This window comes from Gavia stellata, chromosome 12 (genome assembly GCF_030936135.1).
Source record: "Gavia stellata isolate bGavSte3 chromosome 12, bGavSte3.hap2, whole genome shotgun sequence".
Lineage (NCBI taxonomy): Eukaryota > Metazoa > Chordata > Aves > Gaviiformes > Gaviidae > Gavia > Gavia stellata.
The window spans coordinates 12,339,557-12,357,666 of record NC_082605.1 but is presented as its reverse complement, the minus strand read 5'-3'; the positions used below and the strand labels follow the sequence as shown (position 1 = coordinate 12,357,666).

At 38.4% G+C, this 18,110-nt stretch overlaps 1 protein-coding gene across 1 annotated transcript in view; it reads left to right on the top strand.

Moving 5' to 3' along the window:
- Positions 1-18,110, top strand: part of EEFSEC (eukaryotic elongation factor, selenocysteine-tRNA specific) — a 125,449-nt gene that overhangs the window by 27,938 nt on the left and 79,401 nt on the right. Inside the window, exons 2-4 of the mRNA XM_059823242.1 lie at positions 4,990-5,197; positions 9,003-9,099; positions 11,959-12,123. Of these exons, the coding sequence (XP_059679225.1) occupies positions 4,990-5,197; positions 9,003-9,099; positions 11,959-12,123 (470 nt within the window). The remainder of the gene's footprint in view (positions 1-4,989; positions 5,198-9,002; positions 9,100-11,958; positions 12,124-18,110) is intronic.

The following is an 18,110-nucleotide window of genomic DNA, read 5'->3' as shown; positions in this document are numbered from 1 at the left end:
GACGATTATAGTGCCTTACAGATTTAAAAATGTAGCCTGTGGGTTGGGTGCTCACATGGTGTTTCCCTGTGAATGCTGGTGTAACAGGTCTGGTTTTACTAATTGTATGCTTTTGTGTGAGCATGTGAGACAGTAGCATGTAAACATTGCAGAGTTTGGACTTAAGTGTCTACTTCAGCTTCAGTGAGTGAAATCAAGTGCGCTTTATTTATATAAGCTGTGTGGAAATCAAAGGTGGGTGTGACACTACTTAGCATATTTATGAGGAGTGAGTCTAATACACGGGATGAAAGTCTGCAGCCTCGTTGCCTAGAAATCTGTGTAGGTCTTTCTTCCTATTCCAGTAAAGTTTTGAAGATATAGTATACTAAATAATATAAAAGCAGAGAATGCAATGAATTTTCTCCTAAAGATTAAAAGTTCATCAATACATACCTTTTTTTTAATGTATACTATTCTTCTGGGTTATCTTTTTGGGTGTCCTCAGACAGCAGCTGGTGAGTTCTGTCAGGATCAAGAATGAGAGCTGGTTGTGAATTATGTGCTGCAAGTGGAATCATTTTGCTCTTCCCTCAGAGAAATGGAGCTGATGGCCAGTTTAGGGAAACTTTTGAAACTTGTCGTAATCTAGGATATTTCCGATTCAACTAGTCCAATGAGTAGAGAGTAATAAGTTACTTCCTGATGACTGTTCATAATCAGATACTCCCCGAAATTCAGAAGCAAGAGTGGATTGGATGTGATTGTTCAAAGCAGGGGCTAGATTTTTTTCTTTCTCTTTTCTGTGAAGGTATTTTTGTTAATACCTATGAGTCCTGTGTTCCCTGTTGCTTTTGTGGCACAAATCAGTGCTGCTGCTTCCACGTTTAGCTGGCCCTTCTTGCAGTCTTTTCTCTGTGATGCTGTGCTGCTGGTCTTGTTGCATTTTTTCCTGTATCTGGCTGTCATCCAGATTATCTCTGTTTGTGTGTTATCTATCTTGTTTATATTTCTTTGCGTAGACTAGCTACTTTGGTTTTGTGCTGTGGTTTAGCTGCTTATCTTGCAATATAATTCCCATCTTTCCCCACCCCTTGTGTTTTCTGATGACAACTAACTAGTTCATTTCATTTGCTTTTTACAGGGCTGCATCTAAGCTGTATGTCATCACACAAAGGATACTCCAATAGTTCATCTTTCATTTTCAAGCAAAGTGAGAAATCGCACTTCAGGAGGACTCTCTATCTTTCTGAATGTTCTTGAACAACTCATTTATAGATGAAATGGCAAATGAAAGTTTACACCCGTGTTATTTCTGTAGGGGAAATAATTTGAATACCTTAATTTAACTTTATCACCGATTCTATATGACCTCCTTCAATGCAGATAAAATACTTTTCTTGATTGCTGTGCTTCCTTAATATGCAGACCTGTCCTTTGCATGTGTCTCTGCTTCGTTCGGGTTAATTTTAAGCCATTTGCCTGCTTTGAGGGCTTGAGGAACGCTCATCTTTTCCATATCACTCTTAACTGTGTAAGGCCGTATCCTGTCTCCTTTTTTTGAGTGAAAACAAAGCGTTTCAGTTCCTTTTTGTTCCATTTCCCACAAGAGCCCATGGCAGGTGTTCTGTGGTCACAGTGCAGGTGTATTGAGTGATATTGTCACCTTCTTTTATTCTTGTTGGTTTTGGAGTCTCTGCTTGGCATGGTTGTAATATTTTTATGCCTCAAAAGGTTTTTCCAAGTGGGATTACATACATGAGAATGCTCTTATAATCCATCCTCACTTCACCTTCCCTAGTTAAATCTTGTTCTGTGGTAAAAAAATTCTTCAGGAACATTGTTCCTTTTTCAGGAACATTCAACATAGTAGTGAGTTGATTGATTAATAGTCTTAAATTGCAAATATAAAGTCAGGCAATAGTACGTCTGCTATTACTATTTACATGCTATGAGGAAAAAACGTGCTGAATGAGATGTTCCATGTTCTTTGGAGGGGTTTATAGTTTTGTCACCTTGTTACAAGTGACCTGCCAACTTTTCCTGATTAGAAATGTTACATTTGTGAATCCCTGTGCACCTTGTTTTGATTTCTCTAGATTACTTCATTTTGGTATTTAACCCATGAATAATGGCAACTGAGGAAATGGGTTGTAAAATGTAAAACTGGCTAGGAGAATACTGAGGGATTGGAAAGAAGGTGAATCGTCAAAGACAGCTTATTAAACAGCTCAGAAGAAAGTTGAGGAACTAAATCTCGGTGGTGTTTTTTTTTTTTTTTTTTGCCTTGTTGCCCAAGGGTCCTGTAAACTTGAGCATTCATGTCTTGGTAGGCGTGAGTAGACATGTACAAAACACCCTCATGCCTCGGGGAGAATGCAGTTAAAGTATTACTGTCAATGCTGTCCTGATCTTTCCCTTGGTTCCATGACTCTGTTGAAGGGCACCAGATTCCCACCCTCCTTGGGTGCCAGCTCTCCCCCTGTCATGCTTTCTGTTCTATCTTGCAACATCTCTTAAACTGTGGCTAGTTAGCACGTTACGGATTTGGAGGAGGCATAATAGTTGTACTGAGGCACATATTTGCTAACTTGATCGTGCTGCTGTTTCCTTGACTGTAGTATATTTTTGCCTGGAGTATCATGATACATTTTCTGGGGTTTCTGGAGTCTTTCCATGGACTATACAGTTATTTTTCCTTTGTTCATCTTCTTTGCTATGAAATGCACTGAGGTAGTCATTCTTGACCTTCTAGCATCTGGGCTGATGATTTTTATGACTCTTTAAAAGTGTTGCTAATAGATTCATAAATACAGTAATTACAAATATTTGCTTTATAACAAATGTATTCAAAGCAGTTGATTTAGTGTTTCGGGATAAAGTGGCCCTTGTACTGAAACTGTGTATAACAGTTTCAGGGCAGATTTTGTCTCCTGTTGGAGGGAAGAGGTACCACACCATATATAATGCATCTTATCAGCCACCCTTTCAAGGCCAGACTCGTATCTGGTTACTTTGGCTTAATTCTGGAGCATAAGGGTTGCCACGCTCTAGTAGCCGTAACAGAGTTAGCTAAAACTTAAGCTGCAGCATTGTTATGTTACTAGATGCACTTTTTATAATATTAATAATCAATTTGACTTGATGGTTTGGTTTTAATTATTAATTCCCATTCATTTTAAGGGTGTCACCTGTGTAGTAAGAATTACTGTGTGGTACAGTTTCATACAAAAATATTGGTGTTGTATTTAAGTTCAAAAAAACCCTCCTGTATGTACTCACAAAAGTGCATGCATTCTGGTTGTTCAGCGTTTTGTCCCATTTGAACTGTTTTCATGCTGTTCGTTCCCCTTGCTTCCTGTCCTTTAGGTCTGCACTTCAGTATGGTGTATAAAGTCTGAGCCTTTTGTACAGCCTTGATGATGTTTGTGTTATAATGTAAGCAAGTTCTAAATTAATACAATTCTTGAAACAATAAAAATGAAAAATACTTCTTGAAGATATAAAGTCTGTCTTCAGTTTGTCATGGAGAGATATTTGAAATGATTGGTGAAAATTCTGCAGGATCTTTGGAAATGTCACAGTTACCCAACCTAGTGCTCTGAAGGGTTTAGCATTCATTATTACAAGAGGAAAGCTTTGGTAGGTTGAAAATAGTCATTTGTAACCGTAATTTTTTTCTTGTTTGTAGTTCCCACCCACTCATTCACCCATGCACTTCAACCTCAGAATGGTTTCCTATCCTGAGTTCATGGGAATTATGAACAAGGGTAGCTGTTGTCATAGCCATTGTAAAAGCTTAAAAAAAAAAGCGGAGGGGAAGGTTGGAGAGGGCGAAGGAACAAGGAACAATTGTATCGATTTTTTGTTCTTCTGATCAAAAGCTTAAGGCAAATATTAAAAGTGCTTAAATTCACAATGCTGCAATTTTGCATGATTTTTAGCTTCTGTCCTCTTTCAAAATGTGGGTTTTTTATATAAGACTTTCTGGTAGTTCAGCTTTAGCTTTTGTTTTAGTTTTTTATGTTTAACATTTCTCAACCTGAAAGTCTGTTGTACTTTACTTTTTTGGTATTCAGAGTATTTCAGTTACCTGGAACAAGACAGGAAAATCCTGAATGTAATTAGTGGAAGGCCCAACATTCATCAAAAGCTTCCTCGAAAACTGATTTAAATCCATGAAATTCAGGTTGCTTCAATTAAGGGATCATGACAACAATACTTAGAAAAATAAAAATAATCCATAAGCATGATAGGTAACTTCAGCCTAAAATTTAGGAACTTTTTTTTGAAGAGATCTAGGAATCGGATCTGTTTGTGGCTGTGTATGATGTATATATTCAAGTTTATGTAGATGGGAGTGAATGAATGACAATGTATTGCAGGGTTTAAATTGCCTCTTCATCACATTGAGGGATTGTAGGAATTTGTTTAGACTTGGCGTAACCTGCCTCTGGTGGTGGTGATCTTGTTTTCCCTTTTATCAAACTTTGGACTCTGAAAGAAGAAATGATGAGAAGCAGGCGGGGACTAAGGATTGCAGGTGTAGTTATGCAGCAAGTAGTTCGTTCTTATCGGGGTTGCTTTGAGTGTGCAGCTGTCTGCAATGTGTATGTTACTTTGGCCATACTGTATTCTCGCTTAGCTTCCTAGATTATCTTTTTGAATTGAGGCAAACGTCTTGCTTGTGTTGCAACAAGGGTAGTTTTCTTAACTTTATTTTTCAGATGCAGTGATAACATCCTTAAACTTGAACTGTTAATATGAAGGAGGATGTAAACTATCACATGCTTCCATTTTATTTATGATCCAATGTTAGCATATAATAGCTTCAGTTTCTGAAGTGTTATTTTTGAACATAGCCATGTATCCGATGCTTACTTTGACTTGTATTTTGTTCATATTTCTGGGCCTTTGTATATATACTGACAGTTTTTATGGAAACTATTTGAGAAAATGGTTCTTAATCTTCTCATACTGCTGCAATACTGACTGTGAATTCTCCTCCAGGTGCCCAGATTATTGATTTGATGATGCTTGTAATAGATGTGACAAAAGGGATGCAGACGCAGTCAGCAGAGTGCTTGGTAATTGGGCAAATTGCCTGCCAGAAGATGGTGGTAGTTCTGAACAAAATAGATCTCCTTCCAGAAGGGAAGAGACAAAGTGCCATTGAGAAGATGACTAAGAAAATGCAGAAGACCTTGGAAAACACTAAGTAAGTGTAACAGTAATATTAATAGCTAACTTGTAACAAAATGTTTAACAAAAATACTTCAGGCACATTTCCCTTCCAACATGCTTTTAAACATACCGAGATGTCTAGCAAAGATGGTAAGAGAGTGGAAAGATTACCAGCAACTCAAATGCAGTCCTGAATTTGCATCTGCAAGTATCACGTGTAGAGAAATATTTTCCTATAATGAAGCTTTTCAGTTTAAAGGGCTGCTTGGAGTTCAGATTGGATAAAACAAGGTGAAGAACTGTGGTTTTTTGGGTTGGGTTGGTTTGGGGTTTTTTTTTTATGTTTATGGGCTTGCAGCTTTTTTTGTGACCTGCAAGTCATCTTCACTCTGGAGAAAAGGAAGTGTTAGGGCTTTTCCTTATTTGAGGGTGAAAATGTGATTGCCCCAACTAGGGAGAGCAGAATGATGGAAGCTGATATCAAGTAATGTGGCTCTGGCTGGGATGATGTTTGTCAGTCCTGTTTAGGTAAGTTAACTGAGGGTACATAATGAGTGAAGTGCAGTGAGATTCATGAGTGGAAATATGTTGCTGTTATGAAGTGGGAAGATACAATACAGACACAGTATTTATTTAGCGATTACACAAACTGAAGCACAGCTTGCTCTGCCCAGGGTCATAAGGGGACATTGACTCTCATGTTTATAGCTATTAGGTCACATTTTGATTTGAAGAATTGAAGGAATAGGATTCAGCATACAGAGGACAGAATTTTACCAGGACTGAAAAAGCAAAGCTTGGGTTGGATATGGTGGTTCCTGCTTAGCTTATTTGTGATGGTAGGGCAATATCCCTTTTTGAACTATGCAACTGCCCCAATAGTGACTATGAAGATTTTGGTGGTTTTCCAGTTCCTGTGTTGTTCTTGGGTCCATTAATTTTGCTGGGAATGGTACAGAGGTCACCAAGAAAGTGAAATCCTCTCTTGTGAGCTTAGAATCCTGCAACTTTCAACTCTCTCTGAAAGGTGTTGATTTAAGGGCAAATAAATAAATACAGGGTGGACTGTGTTTTTTTCCTGTAGGTTGCTGCCCCTCATTTTAGGGGAGATAGAGAAATGAGACACCTGCAATATCTCAAAGCATTTTGCATCAGCAATTTTTATAGCTGTGAGTTTGTTGATCAAATTCACAGGTAATCCTAATTGGGACAGCACTGAGATAATAAAGTTAGGAAAACTTTAGAGGTAATTATCTAATGGCATTCTTAAAATTTTTATTTGGTTGTTTGAAAGGTTGATACATAGAATGTGAATTAAGCAGGATTACAATTAATAGTTATTTTCTATCTGTTTATCATCTATGCCAAGAAGTTAATGATTTTTAAGAGAGTTTGTCTTAATATACTGCTCACTTTTATTTTGTCCTTTTAAAATTTGTTTATTCTTCTTGAATGGCACTAATTGCTGCTGTAGGTGGTACTTCAATCTTGGTTTAGTCCAAGATTGTATTGCAAATGATTGGAAAAAAGACCTTTCTGGTTGCATATTCATAAAAGGAAGACAAATTTTTGTAAGGAAATTGGTGTTTAGAAATACTTTTTATGCACACTGTTCAAATTAAATCTTCTCCATATCCTGGAGTATGGATGGGTCTTTACAGCATGTCTTGAAAATTAGCAGATTGTCAAAACTGAAGGGGAAGTGTGTTTTTGAAACAGTTGACATGCTAACTGTGAGGTCCTTACCTCTAGCCCCCTTTTAAAACAAGGATGTGTATCAGCTGATCACAACAGCTGTGATTCCACCTGGAGAGAAATGGTCCTGTCATAATGTTTTAATTACCCATTTGAACCTTGGATCCTAGAAATGCTCTTTTATTGGATGTGTCTGTGTATTGTTCTCATAACAAAAATTCAGTTTTTATACGTGCAGTCTGTGCTTTATGGTGCTTTGAAAGCTCTGCTGACCTAGGCTTGATTGTAAAGTGCTTGTCCTATTGTATGTTAGGCATGTGTGTTTTCTTGACAACCTCTTTCCCACTTGACTTTGAATTTCCAAATGCATGTTTTTTAACTGTTTTGTATTTCTAAACTACTCTTATTAGCAGAGTGTATGCTGAGACCATTGGCAGCTGTCTCTGACCCCAAACACTTGGCAATGAGTTTTTTTCCAGAATAGTTTACTTATTGATTGTTATTTCTCTACACGCACAGGCATGCATGCACAATTCCATAGCAGTAGGCAAATCTCAAGTCTGTTGCAGCTGTAGATTAGGTGTTGGCATTGATGCTGGGGAAATTATTGTAGCGTTGTCAGAAGACTCCATAGAAGGTAGAGGAAAGTAACTGTCATATATTTGAATAGTTTGATGCTTGTAAATTTAACCTAATCGAAACTTGCTTGTTCCATGGATTGATACCAAAAGTAAAAGCAAACTGTACCTATGAATGGAATTTCTGGGGTTTTTTTCCATAATTTTTTGCGCATGCCAGCTTTTATCTTTGTTCGGCAGGGTCTAAACTCTGCTGACAATAAATCGATGTGATGGAATAAGAGTTTTAGTAGGGCCGAATCCTGTTTGGAAGTGCCTCCAAAGGCAGTATGTGATTATTCCAGTTTGTTCTGGTATATGGGAAAAGGAGTAAAGCACCTGGTTCAGCATAAATTTCTGTTCGTTGCAATACAGTGCCCTAGAGGATTTGTATGCAAATAAATTCCCAGAAGTTTTATGGTTAATCACAGGAATTTTCAGTGTACATTTTTATTACGCTTTGTCCCTAGATGCCTCAGACTTATGGCATATAAATGCAGAAAACACCCTATACACTTGATTACTGTTTGGTTGCTAAATGAGCTCCCTCTGTAGAACTTAGTGCCTTGATAAAGAAAAAAGGCTGTCGTAGTCTTCCAGCTCACTCCCTTTTTGAGATAAAAATCTATGGGGGTTGACCACAATAATTACCTTTGGTCTGAATCTGTTGCATAAGAATCAAGTATCTATGAGACCCAATCACTTTTTTGTGTTATTGCTGATTATTATTTCATTGCTTTAATATATATATCCTTTACATGGTTAATCCTGACTCTTGCAAAAATGCAGTAATAATTTGACTTATAGTCTAACTTGCCTTTCTAAAATGTAGGCAAAACAAACTATCGGATGATTCAAACAGTACGTTTCATTTTAGGGAGCAAAAGTTACAAATTCAGCCAGCAGACTTAAAAAAAGCTGCTGAATATTAAGGACTTGAGTAAAATTCATTGTAAGAGAAAAGCTAAACTGACGTCAACTGAAAATACTGCTCTCCTCTGAACCTTTGCATGTGTGAGATTGTGGGACTCATGAACTTTGATTTAAGTAGATTTAGAACTTTCTATTGTCTGTGAATCTTGCAGTCTGCCTGCAGACTCAGGTAGATGTCATGTGCCATCTTGCATTTGGCTCCTGTTTTGAAGGTTACGACTCTACAGCTAGGATTACAGTTGCTTTAATGAAAGTTGAAAACAGTGCTGCTCTCCAGGTAAGATGGCTTGAATGCAATAAGACTGGGTAACAGACCCTTGCTTCTGAAATAAACTGAAGTCTTACTTTTGACTGCCACAGAATTGAATCAGTGGCTAATACTAAACAGGGTTGAAGATGTCATAGTGAAGTCCAGTACCGCAGATGCTAGTAATTCAAGAAAAAATTGTCAGTTATTCACTATGGGGGAAGAGCAGATAATTTGGAAGTTGAGGGATTTTCTTTGCCTTCATTGTTAGATGAGCCTGGAACTACTTTACATTGACACGTGTAGGAGATCTGTGGTCTAATGGTGGGAGTCTTTCTCTCTTTCAGGTTCTGTGGGTGTCCTGTTGTTGCTGTTGCAGCAAAGCCCGGTGGACCAGAAGCCCCAGAGTCTGAGAATCCACTAGGTGTTTCTGAATTAATTGAGGTACCTGCTGAAGAACATAATAATAACATAAAATGTGCTCAAACTTTTCTTAGTCTTTTGGAGTACACTGTATGAATACTAAGAGCTAAGGAACTCTTGCATTAATGTCAGTTATAAGGAACCTGATTCTTTAGAGATTCCTTCCAGTGAATGGAGAAGTTGAGGTTGCATGCCCCAGAAGTGGATCTCCTTTTTCAACTACTAGGCTTCAATGCCTTTGAATAGCTGTGTCTTTAGAAACAGCATCACCTGTGTGGTGAAATTGGTTTTAAAGTTGTAAAGAATTACGAAGCATAGTGAATAAAAATAGCTTTAAAATTCTGCCAGATCCTTGGTAGGTGTTGTTTCATAATTGTACTGCAATTAAGGAAGCAGTAAAGTTGTGAAGTCAGGCACTCAAAAGTTACATGTTGGGAACTGTCTCCTTCCTTTGTGTGTGTATTATTATCCAGTGTTTAAGTGCATGATTCTTTATTCTAAACAACCCTTACCTCATTCCTTGCACAGGATGGACAGGGCTCAACTAGTGAGCAGGTAGTCCGTATTTTGTTTTAATTCTCATTATTCTCTGTGTGGCCTCATGACTCCATCCAAATACTGCTCTGCATTGAGAGTGATTAATTTCCTCCTGGACTTTTCTTTGGCACGCATCGCTGTGGTCTTGAGCACTTGGCAAACAGTTAATTTACTTCCAAAAGACCAATACGAAGTGTAGAGGTGACTTTAATCCATATTTAGATTGGGAAGCTGAAGCACAAAGGAGTTAAGTCTACTGAGTTTACTAATTTTGGTTGCCAAATTTAAGGAAACTAGGAACTCTTTTTGGGACATGCTTGTGTTCAGATCATAGTACCTGCCAACTGATTGTAATTGTGAGTGCTTAGCACTTCTGTTAAGCTTTGGGGTTTCTGTTTGGACAATTTGAGGTGTATAGTCAGTGATTACTTGTGGAAAGTTTCATTTTCAAGAGAATGGCAATACATGGGAGTTCTGGCATAAGCAAGTGTAGAATCCATTCTCTGGAGGAGCACCACTTGCCTTCATGATGAAACCATCTTTCTCTGTGATGCTCTGCCTTGCTTACTGTTGCTTTGCACATCTGCAAAAGATAAAAAACATGGCCTGGATTTACCCTGTACCCTGAATGATGTAGGGCCTGGAAAAAAACCTGTATGATTGTGTAACTAACATTATATCAGACCCATATGAACAAGAGAAGACTTTAAGCAAACGGATGCTTCACAGGTATCCTTAGTTCTATCAATGTGGGTTTGGCTTTTTTTGGGGGGAGGGCAAATAAATTCTCAGGTTTTCAAAAAATGAAGTTATACGATAAGCTATATGTTATTGAAGCTTATACTGTGAAGGGCAGGACACTTAAAATAGCTGTTTGAGAGCTGTTTGTAGCTTGTAGTAGACTTGTCACCCTTCTGTGAATAAGCTTTAGGGAGAAGTAGCATCTTTGCCTTGGAGGGGTGCCACTGTTATTTGCAGACAGCAGAAAGTAGTCCTAAAACAAAGGCATTCTTTGCAGACTTGTCAAGGTCTGATTTGGGTGCTGCAGGTTGAGAATACTTGTAAATTGCTGAAGTTAGGCTACAGCACCAGTCATCAAAAATCTAGATATGTCTGGCTCAGGGCAGCCTGGCTTGTACAAAGGCAGGATGTTCCGCATAGCTGCTGAGCACTGGATCTTGTACCTCCTCTGAGGTACACATGGCCTGAGATGGGCATGGGGGCGTGATGTGGTATGGCATTAGAATAGACTTAGCAAGAACAAGGCTGCCCACAGCAATGCTTAGAGAGCTAGAGATAGGCAAGTCCTTAGGATCTGCCTTCATCTGGTTCTGGGTAGATTTACTGGGATGTTCCCCAGCATTAAAACCTTTGAAGGAAATACCTATGTTGCAGCTGTTTCTGTCAACTCTGAGACCCAATATTAGAAGAGCTGGCAAATGCTGTGTGAGCCCTGCCATTGAACATCAAGGTATTATCCTTTCTGTCCTTGATAAGAGACTCTCTCCATTGTTCTGCCATTGCAACTTGGGCTTAACCTGCAGGTTCTGACCTTAAGCAGACATTAAAGGCCAGTGCCAAGTTTATATGCTGATGTCATAACAGAGGCAGAGATCAAAAGTGATTTGGGACAGGGCTGAACCAGTTCCTCTGAAGTGCTGTTGGGTACATGGCTGCATTTCTATAATTAAGGACTTCTGTCTATGATGATATATTTTAAGAAACATAGTATTTGTCAGAAAAACAAAACTTGGAGAATTTATCTAGAAAATGGTACTTATGTAGCTGTTTTTCTCAGTGGTTTGATCCTCCAAGAAGTGTTAACAGAAATCTGAAGGGGAAGTTGACTTTGAAAGCTTATCCCAGTATAATAGTTTTTCTGGGAGGGAGGCAGGTATGGGGTTTATGAGGCAGTAACAGAACTATATAAGTTCATTTTCATGAAACCTAAAAAAGCTGAAGTAGCAAAATGCACTGTAAAATTGTACTGGGGGAGAAAAAAGTGGGGACGTACAGGATTTTTTTTTTTCTCTCTGCTTTGCTGCAGTCTTTACATGGAGTTTGGCAGCAACTTTATTGCCAGTGCAGTTTTGCTAACTAAGCTAAATGTGCAGCACCAAATCTTTCTAAAGCAGAAAATCGAACTGTTCCCGCTGCTAAGTGAGTGTCTGCTCTATGGCATGCAGTTAATTTGACATTGGTGCGTTCTAAACTCATTGGGAGATGCCTGAAATCAGTAAAACTGCAAGCTTGTTCAATCAATCATCTGCTTGCCTTCCTTTTGCTGTATGGCTGTCATGACTTTTCACCCAGGCGTGGTGCTGCTTTTATCTCTTTTTTCAGGTCCTGAAGTCTCAGGCTTACCTGCCATCAAGAGACCCCTCGGGACACTTCCTTATGGCAGTCGACCACTGTTTTTCTATCAAGGGTCAAGGCACGGTGATGACAGGGACTATTCTTTCTGGCTCTGTTAGCCTTGGTGACAATGTGGAGATTCCTGCCCTGAAGGTGAGTCTCTCATTTTCACTCCCCCCGGTTTTCCTGATAGAAAGAGACACTCAACAAAGAGGAGAGTGTTCTCTTCCAATCTGAAATAATTTAATTATTTTCAATAGGAGGAGACATAGAAATTTTTAAATAAGGCAGCCAGTAAAGTTACCTGCTCAATTTTAGTTGAATGAAGAGGGGAGAAGACTGACCTAGTTTAGTGTGTTAGACTTTCAAATTCAGAAAAGCAAGGTGGGCATGTTTCCAAGACAGGACGTGCCCAAGGACTGAACAAGGTTGAGTGAGGTTACTTTCATTTGAGATGTTAAGTCATGTTACTATAAGGACCTTATTCTTTCATTGGGTGAACATGCTGCTTTCTCATTTTTGCCTGTACTTTGTAGGCAGGTGAAGGACTAAGTGAGGCATGCTGATTTCACCTGAAATATTTTGCTGATAGCTGATAATTAACTTTTGGTGAGCCTCTTCTGTGATACCTGTGACCATCTAGTTTATGTCATATTGTCATTTGCATGAAAGTGATTTCTGTGATGTGTACCCCATCGTGTCTGCTTTCCCAGTGGAGTGTTCCTCACTGCCCATATTCTCAGTTGCAGCATGCAGCCCATTGTGGGAGCTGTGCTTGTCATTCCTGCAGGGAATATGCTTTGCTGGGATTGTAGCTCTGGTTTCAACCTCTCTTGCTGGAGTTTCTTCCCTTTTCTGTTGTGTCCTGCTTGCTGTCCTGGGCCTGCCTGCACAAGGGGTCCAAGGAGGGACAAGTCGTTAGGAGTGCAAGGCTGATGAGTGCTGAGTGATGGCTTCTGCCCAACGTTGGCCTTGTATAGCTAAGTTACCTGCTTTCCTTTTGGCATAGCACTGGCCAGACTTCCTGTTACTTTGTGCTCTGGGAGATGGGGGTGAGACAGAGCAGAGTAATTATTCCTTACAAAGAAAAAATGCATAACTAGATTATATCTGTAAGTGACTGTTTATCTCTTCATGTATAGTCCAAAAATGTTTTGGAGAAATATGTTTAGGAATTACAATCTGTTCTTTGAGAATCTGTATAGAATATAATATTTCAGTTAGAAGGGATGTACAATGATCATCTAGTCCAACTACCTGCTTCAGGGCTGAGCAAAAGTTAAAGCATGTTAAGGCCGTTGTCCAAATGGCTCTCAAACACTGACAAAACTTGACCATCTCTCTGGGAAGCCTGTTCCAGTGTTTGACCACCCTCTCTGCAAATAAATGCTTCCTATTATCAAGTCTGAAAGGGGAAAGTGACAAAACCATAGTGAATAAGTTGCATATTGCAAATGGGTGTTTAAGAGGTCAGTAGGAGAGACTTTAAGTGGGACTTTAAAAGATGCTTTCTTCCCAAGTGACTGGGGGAGCAGTGAAGTGAAAGGCAAGTTAGCAGATAAACAGGTCATTGACAAAGAGAAACCAGATCACTTAGCTTTTATGGCATTAACAACTTCCCTCAAAGTTTTAGTTACTTTCAATTGCTGTTAATGAATTAATCCTTCCACTGCCTTTTGTGAAATAAAGATGTGTTCATACCTCTGAGTGGTAATAGTAGTGGGCAGAGTTTTGTGTTTGTTTTTTGTCACTAGCAGCTTGTCAATATTCATGTTCGTGTTGTACAGGTATGGAAACCAAGGCACAGAAAAAGGAAACAACTTTTGTAAGTTTATGTAAGTACATACTCCTGCTAGCATCATGCAGAGTTACGTTAGGATACCTATAAAAGGTCAAACCTTTCTCAGGCCTGCAAGGTAACGGAGGAAGCACATTTCACAACACATTGTGGTGTATGACTCTCTCTGACCCTTTTTTGCCCTGACCCTACGGTAACTGAGATTGACAGCTGGTGCCCACTGGGCATTTAGGGACGTTACAAACCAGCTGCTTTTTAAATTTGAGGAACCCTCTCACAAAATGAAGTGGCATCACCTTCTAGTTCTACTAATGGACTTCGACATCTTTGACCGCTTGAACCTGCACAAAGGAGGGACAGAGCAATTAAAAATAAACAGTGACATTCTCAAACGCCCATGCTTGCTCTGATTGAGGCTGAGAGCACCAGCAGTGCATGGATTCCTTTATGCTGTTGCCTATGTAAATTGCCATCTGGGGTTGATTATCCATATAGCAAAAAGAAAAATTATATATATGTGTTTGGCAAAAAGCTTTGACACAGCAAACAGTTCACTATCCAACTGAGTTAGTACTGTTTGCTCACTAGCACTTGAAATCCACCTTGAAGAGCATGAACCTAGGATTTCTGCAGCAAAAATGTAGTGTTGGCAGAATTCTGAATGTCCTTTAAGAATACTTCAGTGGTCTTTCAATCTCTATAGTCTTCCAGTTTATAAACAGTAACAATTTTTGATATTTTTATTCCTGCTTTATAAAAGTTCCTGGGGTTTGAATAGTAAGGATTTTTTCAATAGAGATAATTTTGTTTTACTGATAGGTTTGGCAATAATCACTTCAAAATATTGATCTAAGTATATTTTGTTTAGTGAATTTAGTTTAAGTGAGTGTGACTGTCAAATTCTAGTGCTGCTGTGTCTTTTTGTAGTGTGCTTTAATTGAAAAAGGAAAGTGGTTTTTTTAGTGGGGGAGAATTATCTTTGCCTGCCTTACCCAGGTGAAAAAAATCATAGTAGCTTAAGAATAGCAGCAGCTTAGAAGGCGGCTGATGCAAAACAGGCGAGAACCAGGGCTTTTGCTCTTATCATTGGTTGTCTCAAAACAAACAAAAAAAATCATGTGAAAAGTAATGCAAAATGTTGCATGGTATGTGGTCTTCCTTCTGCCCATTGTTAGTGATTCAAGCTTTGGATTGCACAGTTGCAAACGCATTAGAAATGCTGGAAGATTGAGTAAAACAGATGATAATATGTTAATATTCGTGTAAAGATATTTTGCAGCACAGAAAATGTTCTAGGTTGGTTAATAAGAATCACTCTCTCTGTCTGAAGAGTTGTGAAAGATCTAGAAGAGGTCAAGTCTGAATTGAGTGAGGAGGCAGAGATAGATGTACACAGTTAATGGATATAAATCTGGTCATCCTGAAAGTGTTGACTCAGCATTGCCTTACCTGTGATCAAATGCTGCAGGTGTATAGCAGCCACAGAGCACGTACGTGGCAGCCAATTACGAAGACCAGTGTTGTTTGTTTCAGGACTTGTAAGAAGTAGAAACTTTTCTTCTTGCTTTATATTCAAGTTCCTATCTGTTCTGTTTAATGTAATTATTGACAAATGTTAGAGCAAGTTGATGCAAGCTGAATGGCTGGTGTATGTTAATAGCTTCATTGGAGCATATATAGAAGTACAGTATGCTGCCATTTTGTACTGCATTTTGTCAGAAGTTCATGAGTGCCTTGAAGGCTGAGTAGCTGTGTTATTGGTAAACGGTTACATTGATGTTTATCTGTAGGGGATCATGTGGGGATTTTTGCTGTGTGCTGAAGCTGAGTAATGTATCTGGTATAATATAGTAGAAAGTTATTTCTTTTATGTAATAAATCATCTGGACACCCAATCATTGGACTGACCTTGGGAGGTGTCTCTTTAGACATGATCAGATTTTTGATCTGCCTAGGTGTGGTTGAGCTGTTGTTATCAAAGGGGAAGAGGAATATTCATGCTAGATCCAACCTTCACCATCCCTGAGGTTTGCAGTAAACAATTGTTGCTGTTAATGTTGAGCATTCCAATCTCAAAAGTTGCAAGCGTGTTTATGAAATGCTTCTCTTGTAGTTGGAGAGTAGTCATCCAGGTGTTTCAGTACTCTGAAATACTTTTCAAGAGGTCACCTGAGATATCAAATATGAAAAATGTGAGAAACTTGCTTCTGTTTATCCAGTTAAGCCTCCTAGTAAATCAGTGTAACTTTAAACCAGTAGTGGATTCTGCCTTGGCAAGGGCCTATTTGCTGTCAAGTTATATTGACTTCATGAATTTTTAGGAAGCATCATTTTGTAAGTGTGATACTGAGAAGCTTCATATACTTCACTATATGAAAAGATACTTATTTTTTTAAGCTTCTTTGTTGGCTAGATAATCTTGGTCTGTTTTTTGGCAAGCATTCTGTAGGTTTTTTATGGCTCATCCAACAAAAAAATTCTCCACTGTCTGACAGAATAACCCAAATAGTATTTGCAAGACTATTTCCTTCAAACCACTGTAGCTATTCAGATCGCAACAGATATATCTGCTTTTGCCCACATGAGTATTTCAGCCTCTTTGATGTCCTAAGACCTCTGATTAGTTAGCTTTAGTATATAAATGTAGTAAGAACTAATTTCAGTGTATTTAAGGGCTTCTTGCACAATCATAGAGTTGCACAGTTAAGTCTTGTCAGAGAACATTTAAATCTCGGAAAATGAAGCTGGATCAAACTCTGCTGAATTGGATCATGAAGACACTTGTATGTGGACTTTCATGGTGAAATCTTAAATATGTTTTTACCACTTTCATTTTGCATATTTTGGTCCTCATAATATACCCCTTCCAAATTTCAGGATATGTTGACTCTTTTTTTGCACTGCAAATAGAGCTCTTGCTAAATTTTCTGCGAGCATGTCTGAATGCTGTTTCTACATCTATTGGTTTTTTTCTTTTTCCCCAATGCTGCTTGGATTTTTCTTGCCCAATACTGATGGAAACAGCCTTTAAAATGCTACAGTTCATCTGCTGTGGAAGAAGTCTAGCTCATCTTGAACATTTTCTTTTCATTGAAATGCTGTGGATAAGGGCAGTTCAGAAAATCAGGGCAGGGGAGGAAGAATCAATTAAATCTAACTGGTAAAATCATGAGAAGGCAGTTCATAATATCTATTAAAATACGTGGGTGATAAAATACAAGAATCTTAAATCCTAAATCAATAAATTAAACATATACACATAATGTACTGAATTAAACCGCATGTATAACAAGTATTGAACTGTTTCTTTAATTGTCTACTGCTTCTAAAGCATGGGTTGTGTTTTTTGGAGATTTTCTCCTTTCCTAGAAAACATCAGTGTGAATCCTACTGGTTTTGCATCTGCTGTGGCATTTACTTAAAAGCAAAACATGCAGGATTTGGCTTACACTGGAAAGTACTCCACTTTCAACATTTAGGGATATTATCAGTTGTTTTGGAAGAATTAAACTCCTCAGCACAGTTCTTTGTGGTTAAGTAAAGGATTAAAGACCTGATCCAGTGCCTATGGAATGAAATTTAGATCTGGCAATAAAAACTTCTCAAATCTTTTTGGCTTGATCTCTTGAGATAATAAGAGTAGCAGATGCTGAGCTCTTCTTAAAGATCAGTTCCCTCATTTTCAATGCATTGTTTTGTCACATTTTACTGTGTGGTTTTGTTTTTTTATTTCTGTTTTAGTTCACACTTTAAAAAACCAAACAAACCGCTACCTGCTCAAAAGACACCCAAACCAAAACCCCCAGGACTCCAAAGAACAGAATCCATTTTAATTTTGTATTTAAAAAAAAAATATTCTAGTTAACTTTAGACTTTAAAAAGACTCAGGAATAAAAACACTCAGGAAGAGATTTGTATGTTGCTATTGTTTCACTACCTGTTACTGAAGAACAGTAGTTTAGTTCATTTTGCTTGCAGTTTAAGTATCATGTAGGTACAGTAAAAAGAGGGAGCAAGATCAGGAATTTGTGTGTTAAGGTTTGTTTTATTCAGGACCAGGGATAAGACATAATAGAGAGGGAGCTGGATATATATCATGGGGGGTTTAATTTTTTCTTTTTTCCTACTTGGTCAGAGCAGAAGGGAAGGAAGCCAGGGGGAGAGCAGCCAATGTGAGCAGTGCTAATCCAAACCATACACTGTATTTTTGGAGCTTGTATGTCTAATGTGATCTCTGTAGGCAGAAAAGTGGCCTAGTCAGTGCTGGCTAATTAACTCTTCAAATACTAAAATTCAAATATTCATCTGCAGCTTTTCTTGGAGGTCTAGATGTACCCTGTGC